Source organism: Schistocerca gregaria, chromosome 4 (assembly GCF_023897955.1).
Source record: "Schistocerca gregaria isolate iqSchGreg1 chromosome 4, iqSchGreg1.2, whole genome shotgun sequence".
NCBI classification, from domain to species: domain Eukaryota; kingdom Metazoa; phylum Arthropoda; class Insecta; order Orthoptera; family Acrididae; genus Schistocerca; species Schistocerca gregaria.
The window spans coordinates 90,096,141-90,112,054 of record NC_064923.1 but is presented as its reverse complement, the minus strand read 5'-3'; the positions used below and the strand labels follow the sequence as shown (position 1 = coordinate 90,112,054).

Genomic DNA, 15,914 nt, shown 5'->3' with positions numbered 1-15,914 from the left:
GTATTGCAGCAAGAAATGCAGTGTGTAATCTTCATTATACAGGGCAAAGTTTTATAGTCACTTGCGTTAAAATCCGCTGCATTTAATTTTCACAGTAATGTCACTGAAGTGGTCGATCTGTGTCTTAGAGTTATTCAGAGACAGAAGTTCATTAGTGGTACCCACATGTCTGCCCAACTGAAAGACGCGTTGTAATGATAAGAACTTGATGTCTGTTCTATATGAACTACGCACTGTCACTATATAGCCTAAGGACATTTACACATAAATCAGAATGGAAGCTGCTTCTCCTTAGAAGGCTGCTATCTCATCGGCTATACTAGATGTTAATTTTATATATATTTATATTTAGGTTTCTTGTATAGCTTAACCTAAAATTGACAAATATTGGTACTTAAATGTTCCTTTACAATAATTCACAAATGATTTTCTTTTGATTACACAGTAACCTTTATCTGCCCACTGTGAGTAATTGCTTGAAAGAATTTAATATCAGATTTCACTCAGATTTAATTGTTTTTAAAGTCGAAAGTGCTGCTACAAGGTCTCCATTAGATAGCTCTTTTTTTACATGAGGCATAACTGAAAGTATTCAGGAATATTCATGAAAATTTATTTAATTTGTTTTCAGAGTACATTGTACAAACTGACCATTTCTAGTCAGGAAAGTCACATAATATGTGTCAATTCAGTCTCTCATTCCAATGAACGTGAACATTTCACAAGTTTACACAGAAACACACACGGAAACACATGTACACACAGAGAAGGAAATTATTTCTGAATAACTGGTATTAATAACAATCTATTTCCCACAGTTACTTTTTGTAGACAATGTTGCTTTTACACATTATGTTCAACATCAAAAGCACAGATTAATATAAACATTTAAAACGAAATTTTAATGGCTCCATATATATTCACTGGTATAAATTTATTGTAAAAATGTGTCACAGAACTGATTGTTTTTCATGTGAATTTTGATGTAAAAGTTGTTCTAAAGACATACAAACAATGTTTGCATTATAACTGTCTCTCAACAACGTGATGATGTATCTATACCTCAAGTGCTTTTAAAATGTGATGTACTGGTAAGTTTTTTATTATTCATTTTGATCCAAATTTACAGTACACTTTCTGCAAACCTTCATCAGAACAGGTACAAGTGTATGGAAAAGTAGTCTTCTGGATCATATGCCTTCAAGTTATGAACAACCAGCAATCTCATGGAATGTAAAGTGGTTAATTTACCCTATGATCAACCTACATTGAACTATTGAGAAAAGGTGACATTCAATGTCATTTACATTATTAACAAGGTGGTAAGTAATACATGGTGAACAAAAAATAATAGTCTTACACAAATTATAACTGATGGAGAATTCCATTATAGGGTTGGAAAAATGTTTTGGACACCTTTAATAGTTACCCATAAAGTAGTAAAAAAGTACACTTTAAAGACTAGAGAATACATTGAACATGTCACATTAATTAGAAAAGTATGCTGAAACATATGAAGACATATTTATCGATATTTCTTCTTTTCTGTACAAAATAAAAATATACAAGTCATGTCTTTCTTTGGTGGAGACTATATATATACACCACATAAATCACAAACTTGTGACAGTTATTTGTGATGCACATAATTTTACAATGAGTATTTCTTTTTTGTTACTAAGATGCACATTTTATAGTGTTCTCCTTAACATATTTCACTGCAATGTACAACTGATAGACATGATTACACCCTTGTGAACGGCAAGTAATGCAGTTTGCTTATTTATCTCTTACAAATTACCTTCAGTAGGTGATAATGATATTTTTAGTGGTTACGTGTGGTGTGTCTTGCACATCAACGATGGTTAACATTATGAATCACAGTGCATAATAAGAACTTGTGACAAAACAACCTCAGGTCATTTGTTTCAAAGACATGGGCCTCATTACAGGAGCAACACATACAAGATATTACACTAAATGTACACCGTAGAGGAATGTGTCACTGTGATGGAGTTTTCACTGTCACAGTACAACACTTGAAGAGTATTTTGCCTATTGACAGCTTGCCTCAAAAGTACACATCAATCTAGTTTACAGCATCAGGCGGGAGTCACCTTGCCTCCGTTGTTCTGTCTGTCGCCCCGCAGCTTGAACACACGTAAGGACGATCGGCCGCTCCTGGGGGAACCTTGGGGGGTCTCTTCCAGCTGACTAGACAAATCACTTTCACGCCGCGACCACTGCGAGACGTGACTTGTTGCTGTTTCCCTTTCTGCAAAAAGTAAACAATTCAATTACATGCAGGCCATTCTCAACTGTTTCTCACTTGTGTAAGATATTGTATTTTGTCAGATTAGCTATTTGCAAACAATGCTCTTTTCTTTGGCTCTAATTTATATATTAATAATTAATTTAGCCTTTTTGGTAGTTAATTTGATCACATTCATGTTGAATGTGGGTTTACGGAATGAAATACTTTGTGTTCATATATTACCAGGCAAGGTGTGTATGCTGTTTTCTGCCTGTCTTGGATTCGTACAGTGTCGTGTGTGACAGGTAGGACTGCCTTCCGCTGACTCTCCATAGAAGTGCACAGAGTGTACTATGAATAAAGGGCCTGGCCGCTTTCTTCTGTATTTGTTACCTAAAAATAAAATTGTACCGAAATCTATTGGCTGAAGTAAACGGCTCAGAACATAACATAATGTCCAACTTTTTTGACCTACGTTTCTTTATGAATGATTATTCAAGATCTAGTCCTGAGTGACATGTTTTGCACTAGTTTTCATTGACAAACTCAAATAGGACTCCAAGATTGGAATTTTTATGGAGCAAACTTGTCAGAAAAAAATTCAGCTGTTTAGTGCGATTAGATGAGTACTTATAAGCCACTACTAGATTTACCATTCATGCATACAGTTACTTATTATGAGCATAATTTTTTCAAGGTTCAAGATCTTAACTCTAATTGAATGAAATATTACATAATAATGCCTCAGATAACAGCTTTTGCGCTTTATAATGAGGTACAACACAGGTAACTTGCAAATTGTTTTGCACCACTATCAAATATTTCATCTACAGCTTTAACTTTGGTGAAAATGCAGCTCAGTTAGCTTATTTGAGATCAAATCTATTGAAAAACTTTCTCAGTGTATAATGCCTTAACATATGTTATACAGGTGTAGATTTTCGTTTTATAAATGTTTATTACATTTCACTTACGTTTATTTTTGAACAAAAATCACATTATGTAAATTGTAAAATTATTAAAACTTCCTTTCAGCAATAAATAAGTAGAATAGACTTTATGAAAACAACCATATTATTTAATTCATGTAAGTTGACAAACTTTTGGAGTTAAAAAATAAGTCCTGATAAATCTTAGCATGACGAGATCTGTAAAGAATGAGTATCATACAGTTTCTTCGAAGGAACATTGCATATAATGAAATCATTTAGAAATCTATACATCATTTATTTGCTATTTGTGGGGAGGAACTAACTACTTTAAAACATAGATAACCACAGTGAAAGCTGTTCTGAAAGGGGACGCAAGGCTGAGAGATTCTGAGATCATGGCAAACCTCAGTCTGGGTGATAAATGGCGACAAAACACGTGTTTTGCTATAATCACAACACCTTTCGTAATTTATTGTTAAAACATGGGAGATAATGGAATAAGGGCAGGAATAAATGACGTGAAAGCCACCTGTAAAAAAAAAAATTAGACTCGGAAGAAATATGCACTGGATGCCATCTTCAATTGACGACATTTTTATGAAAAGTAGGTAGCTGTTTCTGGGGCTCTTATGCCGCAATCAAATGGATTCGCTCAATGAACCGAACATTAGACTCCTGTCTGTGGACGGTATCTCAAGGTGGGGAGGACATACGACTTTCGTTACAACACTGTACACAGTGGTTTCGTGAAGACGGAAGTGAAATTTCAGGTAAATACATCCATACTCAGGTGTGATGTCATGCATTTCTGGAGGTTGATTGTGCTTTTTCGATTGTGAAGTGTTGGTGAATAGAGTAGAATGAAAGTAGTAGTTGAAGGGTAGAAATAGAAAGATCAGCTGTAGCATTCCGTTTGATGAGACCCAGGTCGTGTTGACCAGCAGGGAGTACTAGGATGAGGTGTACGGCGAGGCAGCAGACTACCAAACATTACGCTAGGCATCAGTTGGAAAGAGGAAGGTGTTCGGTTGAATGGCATTTGGTTTCCACAGCACTGGTAGAGCAATAGGGCAGTGACATCATTCTGCTGAATTCTCCGCCCCTTTTTCTCAATCAGAGAGCGGTTGTCAGCACGTGGCTAATATCTAATGCTTCAACAGAAGGCTGTTTGTACGTAATAGCCTAAATTTTCGCGTAATAAAAGCTGATCCTGTTGTGAACAAAATGCACACTTCAGGCTGCAACATAACAATACTTGAAATCAGCCCCTTTTCAATCAGTAATTTTGCACGTACAAGCTGAGTCTCTGGCACTGCCCGGGTGTGCATTTACTGCAGTCTTCTGTTAGTCCATCTCCACCTCCACTTCCACGTTTCCCTATTCACCTCCTCCTCCCCCGCTTTCTGTCCATCTCCTACTCTCCCTCTCTCCGTCTCCTCCTTCCACCTCTCTGTTTCTCCACGTCTTCCTCCCCCACCCTCACCCGAATACAGACTGGTGGTTCTTACCCGCGCAATATTTCTTTCAGTATAGCAAATAACACGTGTACCAAGTTTGGTCGAGATCGCTGCAGGGGTTTACGACGAGCTTTTTACCCATAGCTTCACCCGTTACGCACATATCACATACATTTAAAAATATTTAAGATATTTCACACATATCTGTACACATGTATTACGTGTATCTCTTACGAATTTTGCCCTACAGTTTCGTTTTCACGCAGCTCAACGTTTATGACGTCGTATTTCCGAAACTGTGTGCCATATATATAATTTCGTCGGTACATTTCGCGGCATCTACATCTACGTTACATTCATACTCTGCAAACCACCGTGAGGTGCATGGCAGAGAGTAGGTCCCACTGTACCCGTTCCCGTTGTCTTCAAGTATGGAGCGCGGTAACAATGATTGTCTGACTGCCTCTGAGCGTGCAGTAATTATTCTAATCTTATCCTCACGATCTCAGTGTGAGTGATACATAGTGAGTTGTAGTATATCCCTAGAGTGATCATTGAAAGCCGTTTCTTGAAACTTTGTTAGTAGATTTTCTCGGGACGGTTACCTTCAAGAATTTTCTAATTCGGTTTCTTCAACATCTCTGTAACAGTTTCACACGGGTGAAACAAAACTGTGATAATTCGTGCTGCCCTTCTCTGTGTACGTTCGACAAACCTCTGTTAGTCCTGTTTGGTACGGGTTACACACACTTGAGCAGTATTCTAGGATGGATCGCACAAGAGATTTGTAAGCAATCTCCTTTGTAGACTGATTGCACTTCCCTAGTATTTTATCAATAAACCTGATTTACCTACAACTGAGCCTATGTGATCATTCCATTTCATATCCCTACAAAGTTATACACACTGGTGTTTGTATGAGTTGGTCGACTCCAACAATGACTCACTGATATCATGGTCATACGATACAACGTTATTTCGTTTCGTGAAATGTACAATTTTACATTTCTGATGATTTATATCAAGTTGTCAAAGTTTGAGCCACTTTGAAAGTGATCAACGTCTGTATGTTGTGCTATTCCTTTCAGATTATGCTTCATTATAGATAACTGCATCATCTGCAAAAGTCGGAAGTTACTATTAATGTTGGCTGCAAGATCATTAATATACACCACTGGCGATTAAAATTGCTACACCAAGAAGAAATGCAGATGATAAACAGGCACATTCATTGGGCAAATATATTATACTACAACTGACATGTGATTACCTTTTCACGCAATTTGGGTGCATAGATCCTGAGAAATCAGTGCCCAACACAACCACCTCTGGCCGTAATAACGGCCTCGATACGCCTGGGCATTCAGTCAAACAGAGCTTGGATAGCGTGTACAGGTACAGCTGCCCATGCAGCTTCAACACGATACCACAGTTCATCAAGAGTAGTGACTGGCGTATTGTGACGAGCCAGTTGCTCGGCCACCATTCACCAGACGATTTCAATTGGTGAGAGATCTGGAGAATGTGCTGACCAGGGCAGCAGTCGAACATTTTCTGTATCCAGAAATGCTCGTACAGGACCTGCAACATGCGGTCGTGCATTATCGTGCTGCAGGGATACAATGAAGAGTTGAGTCACGGGTCGTAACAGATGTGCAATGTAAGGTCCACTCTTCAAAGTGCCGTCAATGCGAACAAGAGGCGACCGAGACGTGTAATCGATGGCACCACATACCATCACGCCGGGTGATGCGCCAGTATGGCGATGACGAATACACGCTTCCAATGTGCGTTACCGCGATGTCGCCAAACACGGATGCGACCATCATGATGCTGTAAACAGAACCTGGATTTATCCGAAAAAATGACGTTTTGCCATTCGTGCACCCAGGTTCGTCGTTGAGTACACCATCGCGGGCGCTCATGGCTGTGATACAGCGTCAAGGGTAACCGCAGCCATGGTCTCCGAGCTGATAGTCCATGCTGCTGCAAACGTCGTCGTCGTCGTCGTCGTCGAACTGTTCTTGCAGATGGTTGTCTTGCAAACGTCCCCATCTGTTGACTCAGGGATCGAGACGTGGCTGCACGATCCGTTACAGCCATGGGAATAAGATGCCTGTCATCTCGACTGCTAGTGATACGAGGCCGTTGGGATCCAGCACGGCGTTCCTTATTACCCTTATGAACCCATCGAGTCCATATTCTGCTAACAGTCATTGGATCTCGACCAGCGCGAGTAGCAATGCCGCGATACGATAAACCGCAATCGCGATAGGCTGCAATCCGACCTTTATCGAAGTCGGAAACGTGAGGTTGCGCATTTCTCCTCCTTACACGAGGCATCACAACAACGTTTCACCAGGAAACGCCGGTCAACTGCTGTTTGTGTATGAGAAATCGGATGAAGACTTTCCTCATGTCAGCACGTTGTAGGTTTCGCCACCGGCGCCAACCTTGTGTGAATGCTCTGGAAAGCTACTCATTTGCATATCACAGCATCTTCTTCCTGTCGGTTAAATTTCGCGTTTGTAGCAAGTTATCTTCGTGGTGTAGGAATTTTAATGGCCAGTAGTGTATTTACTGGAAGTCAAAACCACATCGTCCGATTGGCAGTGACATAACAGGTTTCTTGAAGGATACTTTACGTGAACTGAGTCCACCAAACGTGATACGAGAGTACTGGTCAACATATTTTTGACACTCATTAGAAAGCGTTTACAGCAACTGAAGCATTACATTTCAAGTATAATGTTGAAATGCGCCAGTGGGACGACATTATGACCACCTAATCAGTAGTGTGTCAGTCCACTTTTGGGAGACAGTACAGCACGCGTTTCCAGAGGAAGGTGGCCCCAGATGTCTAGACACACAGAGGTCACGCAGTTCCTGTACATTACAGGTCCGTCGTTTCTGGCCGCGGAATTGGCGCCTGATAACGTCCTAGATGTGTTTGATATGGTTCGGATCAGGCGAACCTGCTGGCGAAGACATCAAGGTGAGTTCACTATGACGCTCCCGAAATCACTATAGCATGATACTGGACTTTTGAGACGGACAGTTACGCTGCTGGAAAATGCCATTGCCATCGGAGGAGGCCTCAAGCAAGAAGGGCTACAGGTTCACGTAGTTCATAGCCGTGATGGTACCTTCGACTACGGGCACAGGTGCCATTAAAACGCAGGTGAGTCCCCACACCCCTCTGCAATCACACCGACCTAACTATCAGAGCCCGCAGCGTGATGCATGTTTCGAGCAGCCTTTAGCTTCGATTACGGCGTATCTGGACACGACCATCGAGCCTATATAGGAAACGGGTGACTTTGATTACGTAACGGACTTAGACTCTGCAGTTTGAAAAACTGCGGGCATGGGTGTGTGCGCTGTTCTTAGCATAGGTTAGTTTAAGTAGTGTGTAGGTCTAGGGACCGATGACCTCTGCAGCTTGGTCCCTTAAGAACTCACACACACACACACAACTTCTGGCGTGGGGTGTGTATGTGTATGCTTTTATCCATTTGGTTGACACCTATTATACTTTGACAAGTGTTTCCTTTTGGACTGAGGCCGTTCTGTGGATGTCCATCAGTTGGATACTCTGTGAAACAGAGTTGCCCAGAGTGTTTTTCTCATTTCACTGACATTTATGCTGTTTCTCCTGATGGCTAGACCATAATATTCTGTGAGGTTTTCTCTTTCTGATTTGGTGTGTGTCTTATCCAGCAATTGGTTTGCCATCAGATAGTCTTTTTTTCAGGTCATGTGATTGCAGAGTTTCCTAAGTCTTGCCCTCATTCTCTTCTGCACATCACCTACACATTCCACGTTTTTTTAAATTTCAGTTTCAGCACATGGTTTAGCAGCCACAACACTATTTAAACCTTTAGAATCTACGTTACCAAGATAGTGAGTATCACACACCACGTATAGCTACTGATCTGTTAAAAATATGAGACTACTTCTCGCTTTCCATACCACCACTGAAACCTTCGAAGTTTTTATCAAAAAAAAAAAAAAGTGTGTCAAATCTTATGGGACTTAACTGCTAAGGTCATAAGCCTCTAAACTTACATACTACTTAACCAAAATTATCCTAAGGACAAACACACACACCCATGTCCGAGGGAGGACTCGAACCTCCGCAGGGGCCAGCCGCACAGTCCACGACTGCAGCGCCTGAGACCGCTCGGCTAATCCCGCGCGACGAAGTTTTTATCACATTTGTGTTCATTTGCCATATTGGCACAACCTTGGCAATGTTTTGCAGGTATTCATAGTCTAGCACCTTACCTGTACCTACAGATGTGACTGTGACAATTCTAGTCAGTGATGTATCGCCTCTTCTCACAGGAACCGCCCAATGCAGCATCAATATCAGTAGACTGACAAATATCTACAATTCCTTTCGCATAGATGCTTCACTCCTTTCTGTCAGGGCATCATGCAAACATTTGTAATACCTTTCAAATTTGACAGATGGAGGTGCGAGATCCATCATAGCACAGAGAATCTGGAATGCTTTTCTTCCCTTCCCACTGCACCTCATTGCATAAGCAAGGTGAATATCCGCTTCATTATATTTTGTGCATGTTACAGGAGATGTCACTGTACATTTCGTTACTTTACAGGGTTTATATGCATTTGTTACCGTGTGATATATTCGCAACGCCACCAATCGACATTCATAATATTTCTGCTTATCAGTTTATCTTGATACAGATAACATGTTTAATTTAAAGCAGAATGTTTCAATTAGTGTTAATTAATTAAAACATACATTACTGGCCATTAAAATTGCTGCACCAAGAAGAAATGCAGATGATAAACGGGTATTAATTAGACAAATATATTATACTAGAACCGAGCTGTGATTACATTTTCATGCAATTTGATTCTGAGAAATCAGTACCCAGAACAACCACCTCTTTTGATACGCCTGGGCATTGAGTCAAACAGAGCTTGGATGGCGTGATCAGGTACAACTCCCCAGCTTCAACACGATACCACAGTTCATCAAGAGTAGTGACTGGCGTATTGTAACGAGCCAGTTGCTCGGCCACCATTGACCAGACGTTTTCAATTGGTGAGAGATCTGGAGAATGTGCTGGCCATGGCAGTCCAGAAAGGCCTGTACAGGACCAGCAACATACGGTCGTGCATTCTCCTGCTGAAATGTAAGGTTCTGCAGGAATGGAATGAGTTAGAGCCACAGGTCGTAACACATCCGAAATGTAACGTCCACTGTTCAAAGTGCCGTCAAGGCTAACAAGACGTAACCGAGACGTGTAACCAATGGCACCCCATACCATCACGCCAAGTGATACGCCTGTATGGCGATGACGAATACGCGCTTCCAATGTGCGTTCACCGCGATGTCGCCAAACATGGATGCGACCATCATGATGCTGTAAACAGAACCTGGATTCATCCGAAAAAATGACGTTTTGCCATTCGTGCACCCAGGTTGGTTGTTGAGTGCACCATCGCAGGCGCTCCTGTCTGTTATTCAGCGTCAAGGGGAACCGCAGCCATGGTCTCCGAGCTAATAGTCCACGCTTCTGCAAATGTCGTCGAACTGTTCGTGCAGATGGTTGTTGTCTTGCAAACGTCCCCATCTGTCGACTCAGGGATCGGGACGTGGCTGCATGATCCGTTACAGCCATACGGATAAGATGCCTGACATCTCGACTGCTAGTGATACGAGGCCGTTGCGATCCAACACGGCGTTCCGTATTACCCTCCTGAACCCATCGATCCCATATTCTCCTAACAGTCATTGGATATCGACCAACGGGAGCACTAATGTCGCGATACGATAAACAGCAATCGCGATAGGCTACAATCCGACTTTTATCAAAGTCGGAGACGTGATGGTACGCATTTCTCCTCCTTACACGAGGCATCACAACAACGTTTCACCAGGCAACCCCAGTGAACTGCTGTTTGTGTATGATAAATCGGTTGGAAACTTTCCTCATGTGAGGGCGTTGTAGTTGTCGCCACCGGCGCCAACTTTGTGTGAACGCTCTGAAAGGTAATCAATTGCGTATCACAGCATCTTCTTCCTGTCGGTTAAATTTCAGGTTGTAACACGTCAGCTTCGTGGTGTAGCAGTTTTAATGGCCAGTAGTGTAATTGTCGTGACTCAAGAAATGGGATACGTTCTAATATCTCGTCGGACTTCCTTTTGCGCGGTGTAGTGCAGGAACTCGATGTGGCATGGACTCAGAAAGTCACTGCAAGTATCCTAAAGAAATACTGAGCCACGCTGCCTCTATAGCCGCCCATAATCTCGGATGTGTTGCCGATGCAGTATTTTGTGCACGAACTGACCTCTCGATTATGTCCATAAATTTTCGATAGGATTGACGTCAGGCGACATGGGTGGCCAAATCATTCGCTAGAACTGTCCAGAATGTTCTTCAAACAAATTGCGAACAATTGTGGTCCGGTGACATGGCGCACATCTATAAAAATTCTGTCGTTGTTTGGGAACATAAAGTTCAACTTCGCTTTTAAAATGTTTAATAACGGTACAAATTATTTTAACAGTAAAAACTTGCTGAAATTTAATTTTTACGTATTTCGCAGCTTCAAACGTGACTGTATTCAATACATTGGAGGTATAAATTGAAACACGCCTCCAGTCACAACTTTTTCTGTTTTATTAAGTACACGATGCATTTCGGACCCTGTGGGGTCCATCATCAGGTGTAATTCGTATTAATTTATTTGTAGGAGGAAACAATTGACATATGCAGGAAATAACTTTAGAGTAACTTTGGAATAGCTATTTCAGTAATTTTAAAGACTTATTCTAAAGTTATTTCCAGCGTATGTCAATTGTTCATTAATTATATCTTCAGCTTTATGAATAAATTCATCTTTGACCACACCATGTACAGAAATATCTGTGAACTGTTTACAAACATGAGTATGCGAATGAGCCTCTTGAATGAAGTGGTATGTACGAAAACGATGGAGAAAAGAATGTATGCTTGTGCTAAAACGCTTTTCTTGGATTGCTTGGTAGGTTTACACTGTTCATCTTTTACGCTGTTTCCGGCATATTTTCTGCGTTTGACTTACGAAATTCTTGACCTAACATCAAACTTTTTCATGACAGGAATATGTATTTCACCTCATTCAAGAGAAAAAATAAAGCACGTATTAAGACGAATTACGCCTGGTGATGAACCAACAGGGTCCAAATGCATCGTGTACTTAATAAAACACGAAAAGTTGTGAATGAAGGCGTTTTATAATTCATACCTGCAGACTTGGTGAAATGCATGGGAAGCTCTTCACTATCCAACTTGTATGGGGGCCTTTCCTATTTTTTCGTGGTGACTCTGGGTGTCGGTGCCAGATGTCATTGGCGTAGTACTAATGCTTGAACCTTCCTCTTTCATTTTCAGATGGTTCCGTTGTCCTGCGGTAGTTCGTGCCAGCATAGGACTGTTCCAAAATGGAGTCTGATACGGACGCTCGTGTAAAACAGAGATGTGTAATTGAATTCCTCATTGCTGAAGAAATCGTGCTGACTGAAATCCATCGACACTTGCTAAAGGTGAATGGAAGCGATGTAATGTGAGGCGATGGGTACAGCATTTTCAAGGTATTGTACAGGATTTTCAATGTGATGAGAAGGGTGTGCATGAGAAACCACGGCCTGGTCGACCCAGCACGGTTGTCATCCGTCGCAATGAAGAGCGTCTTAATCAACCCATTCGCGCTGATCGGCGGATAACGACCACAGAATTGTGTGCAAAGCTGAATGCCGGCTGTAATGCCTCGGAAACAATGTTCGAATATCTCGGTTATCGCAAAGTCTGCGGGAGATGGGTCCCGCGGATGCTTACAGAAGAATAAAAAACTCATCAAATGGAAATTTGTCGGGACCTGCTGGAGCAATATGATGCTGAAGGTGACAATTTTCTAAATAGCATCGTTACCGAAGATGAGCGTAGTGTCACCACTACGAGATGGAATCCAAAAAACAGTCCACGGAATGGCGACATGTGAACTCTCCGTTAAAGAAGAAATGCAAGACACAGCCGTTTGCAAGCAAAGCGATGTTCACTGTGATAGCCAGAGTGTGGCTCTTTTAGATGTCCTAGAGCCTGGAGAAAATGTCAATTCAGCAGACTCTAAGACGATACTGATTAAGCTGATAGCCCGAATTTCCAGGGTAAGGCCAGAGAAGAAGACCAACTTTCACCTCCTGCAACTCATTGCAAAATTTGGGAGGACTGCCTAACCGCACCCATCGTTTTTTTTGGTCATCAGTCTACTGACTGGTTTGATGCGGCCCGCCACGAATTCCCTTCCTGTGCTAACCTCTTCATCTCAGAGTAGCACTTGCAACCTACGTCCTCAATTATTTGCTTTACGTATTCCAACCTCTGTCTTCCTCTACAGTTTTTGCCCTCTACAGCTCCCTCTAGTACAATGGAAGTCATTCCCTCATGTCTTAGCAGATGTCCTATCATCCTGTCCCTTCTCCTTGTCAGTGTTTTCCACATATTCCTTTCCTCTCAGATTCTGCGTAGAACCTCCTCATTCCTTACCTTATCAGTCCACCTAATTTTCAACATTCGTCTATAGCACCACATCTCAAATGCTTCGATTTTCTTCTGTTCCGGTTTTCCCATGGTCCATGTTTCACTACCATACAATGCTGTACTCCAGACGTACATCCTCAGAAATTTCTTCCTCAAATTAAGGTCGGTATTTGATATTAGTAGACTTCTCTTGGCCAGAAATGCCTTTTTTGCCATAGCGAGTCTGCTTTTGATGTCCTCCTTGCTCCGTCCGTCATTGGTTATTTTACTGCCTAGGTAGCAGAATTCCTTAACTTCATTGACTTCGTGACCATCAATCCTGATTTTAAGTTTCTCGCTGTTCTCATTTCTACTACTTCTCACTACCTTCGTCTTTCTCCGATTTGCTCTCAAACCATACTGTGTACTCATTAGACTGTTCATTCCGTTCAACAGATCATTTAATTCTTCTTCACTTTCACTCAGGATAGCAATGTCATCAGCGAATCGTATCATTGATATCCTTTCTTGTTGTATTTTAATTGCACTCCTGAACCTTTCTTTTATTTCCATCATTGCTTCCTCGATGTACAGATTGAAGAGTAGGGGTGAAAGGCTACAGCCTTGTCTTACTCCCTTCTTAATACGAGCACTTCGTTCTTGATCGTCCACTCTTATTATTACCTCTTGGTTGTTGTACATATTGTATATGACCCGTCTCTCCCTATAGCTTACCCCCAACCTTTTTCAGAATCTTGAACAGCTTGCACCATTTTATAGTGTCGAACGCTTTTTCCAGGTCGACAAATCCTATGAACGTGTCTTGATTTTTCTTTAGCCTTGCTTCCATTATCAGAATTGCCTCTCTCGTGCCTTTTCCTAAAGCCATACTGATCCTCACCTAGCGCATTCTCAATTTTCTTTTCCATTCTTCTGTATATTATTCTTGTAAGCAGCTTCGATGCATGAGCTGTTAGGCTGATTGTGCGATAATTCTCGCACTTGTCAGCTCTTGCCGTCTTCGGAATTGTGTGGATGATGCTTTTCCGAAAGTCAGATGGTATTTCGCCAGACTCATATATTCTACACACCAACGTGAATAGTCGTTTTGTTGCCACTTCCCCTAATGACTTTAGAAATTCTGATGGAATGTTATCTATCCCTTCTGCCTTATTTGACCGTAAGTCCTCCAAAGCTCTTTTAAAATCCGATTCTAATACTGGATCCCCTATCTCTTCTAAATCGACTCCTGTTTCTTCTTCTATCACATCAGACAAATCTTCACCCTCATAGAGGCTTTCAATGTATTCTTTCCACCTATCTGCTCTCTCCTCTGCATTTAACAGTGGAATTCCCGTTGCACTCTTAATGTTACCACCGTTGCTTTTAATGTCACCAAAGGTTGTTTTGACTTCCCTGTATGCTGAGTCTGTCCTTCCGACAATCATATCTTTTTCGATGTCTTCACATTTTTCCTGCAGCCATTTCGTCTTAGCTTCCCTGCACTTCCTATTTATTTCATTCCTCAGCGACTTGTATTTCTGTATTCCTGATTTTCCCGGAACGTGTTTGTACTTCCTCCTTTCATCAATCATCTGAAGTATTTCTTCTGTTACCCATGGTTTCTTCGCAGCTACCTTCTTTGTGCCTATGTTTTCCTTCCCAACTTCTGTGATGGCCCTTTTTAGAGACGTCCATTCCTCTTCAACTGTGTTGTCTACTACGCTATTCCTTATTGCTGTATCTATAGCGTTAGAGAACTTCAAACGTATCTCGTCATTCCTTAGAACTTTCGTATCCCACTTCTTAGCGTATTGATTCTTCCTGACTAATGTCTTAAACTTCAGCCTACTCTTCATCACTACTATATTGTGATCTGAGTCTATATCTGCTACTGGGTACGCCTCACAATCCAGTATCTGATTTCGGAATCTCTGTCTGACCATGATGTAATCTAATTGAAATCTTCCCGTATCTCCCGGCCTTTTCCAAGTATACCTCCTCCTCTTGTGATTCTTGAACAGGGTATTCGCTATTACTAGCTGAAACTTGTTACAGAACTCAATTAGTCCTTCTCCTCTTTCATTCCTTGTCCCAAGGCCATATTCTCCTGTAACCTTTTCTTCTACTTCTTCCGCTACAAGTGTATTTTCGTCCCCCTTTACATACTGCATTACCCTTTCAATACACTTTCTCTATCTGTTCATCTTCAGCTTGCGACGTCGGCATGTATACCTGAACTATCGTTGTCGGTGTTGGTCTGCTGTCGATTCTGATTAGAACAACCCGGTCACTGAACTGTTCACAGTAACACACCCTCTGCCCTACCTTCCTATTCATAACGAATCCTACACCTGTTATACCATTTTCTGCTGCTGTTGATATTACCCGATACTCATCTGACCAGAAATCCTTGTCTTCCTTCCACTTCACTTCACTGACCCCTACTATATCTAGATTGAGCGTTTGCATTTCCCTTTTCATATTTTCTAGTTTCGCTACCACGTTCAAGCTTCTGACATTCCACGCCCCGACTCGTAGTGCATTATCCTTTCGTTGATTATTCAATCTTTTTCTGATGGTAACCTCCCCCTGGCAGTCCCCTCCCGGAGATCCGAATGGGGGACTATTCCGGAATCTTTTGCCAATGGAGAGATCATCATGACACTTCTTCAACTACAAGCCACATGTCCTGTGGATACACGTTACGTGTCTTTAATGCAGTGGTTTC

The 15,914-nt window shown here is 41.5% G+C and overlaps 1 protein-coding gene across 15 annotated transcripts in view; it reads right to left on the bottom strand.

Annotated features, from left to right (window-relative positions):
• Nucleotides 1-599: 599 nt before the first annotated feature.
• The window catches only part of LOC126266656 (adipokinetic hormone/corazonin-related peptide receptor variant I-like), a 1,027,110-nt gene continuing 1,011,795 nt past the window's right edge, over nt 600-15,914 (bottom strand). For 6 of the 15 annotated variants that reach the window (XM_049971065.1, XM_049971062.1, XM_049971061.1 and 3 more), the window contains one exon: nt 600-2,275. In XM_049971065.1, coding sequence (XP_049827022.1) covers nt 2,114-2,275 — 162 coding nt within the window. In that variant the 3' untranslated portion in view covers nt 600-2,113. Of the gene's footprint in view, nt 2,276-2,497; nt 2,648-15,914 lie in introns of those variants that run through there. The other 9 variants (XM_049971057.1, XM_049971056.1, XM_049971059.1 and 6 more) reach the window with 4 other exon arrangements.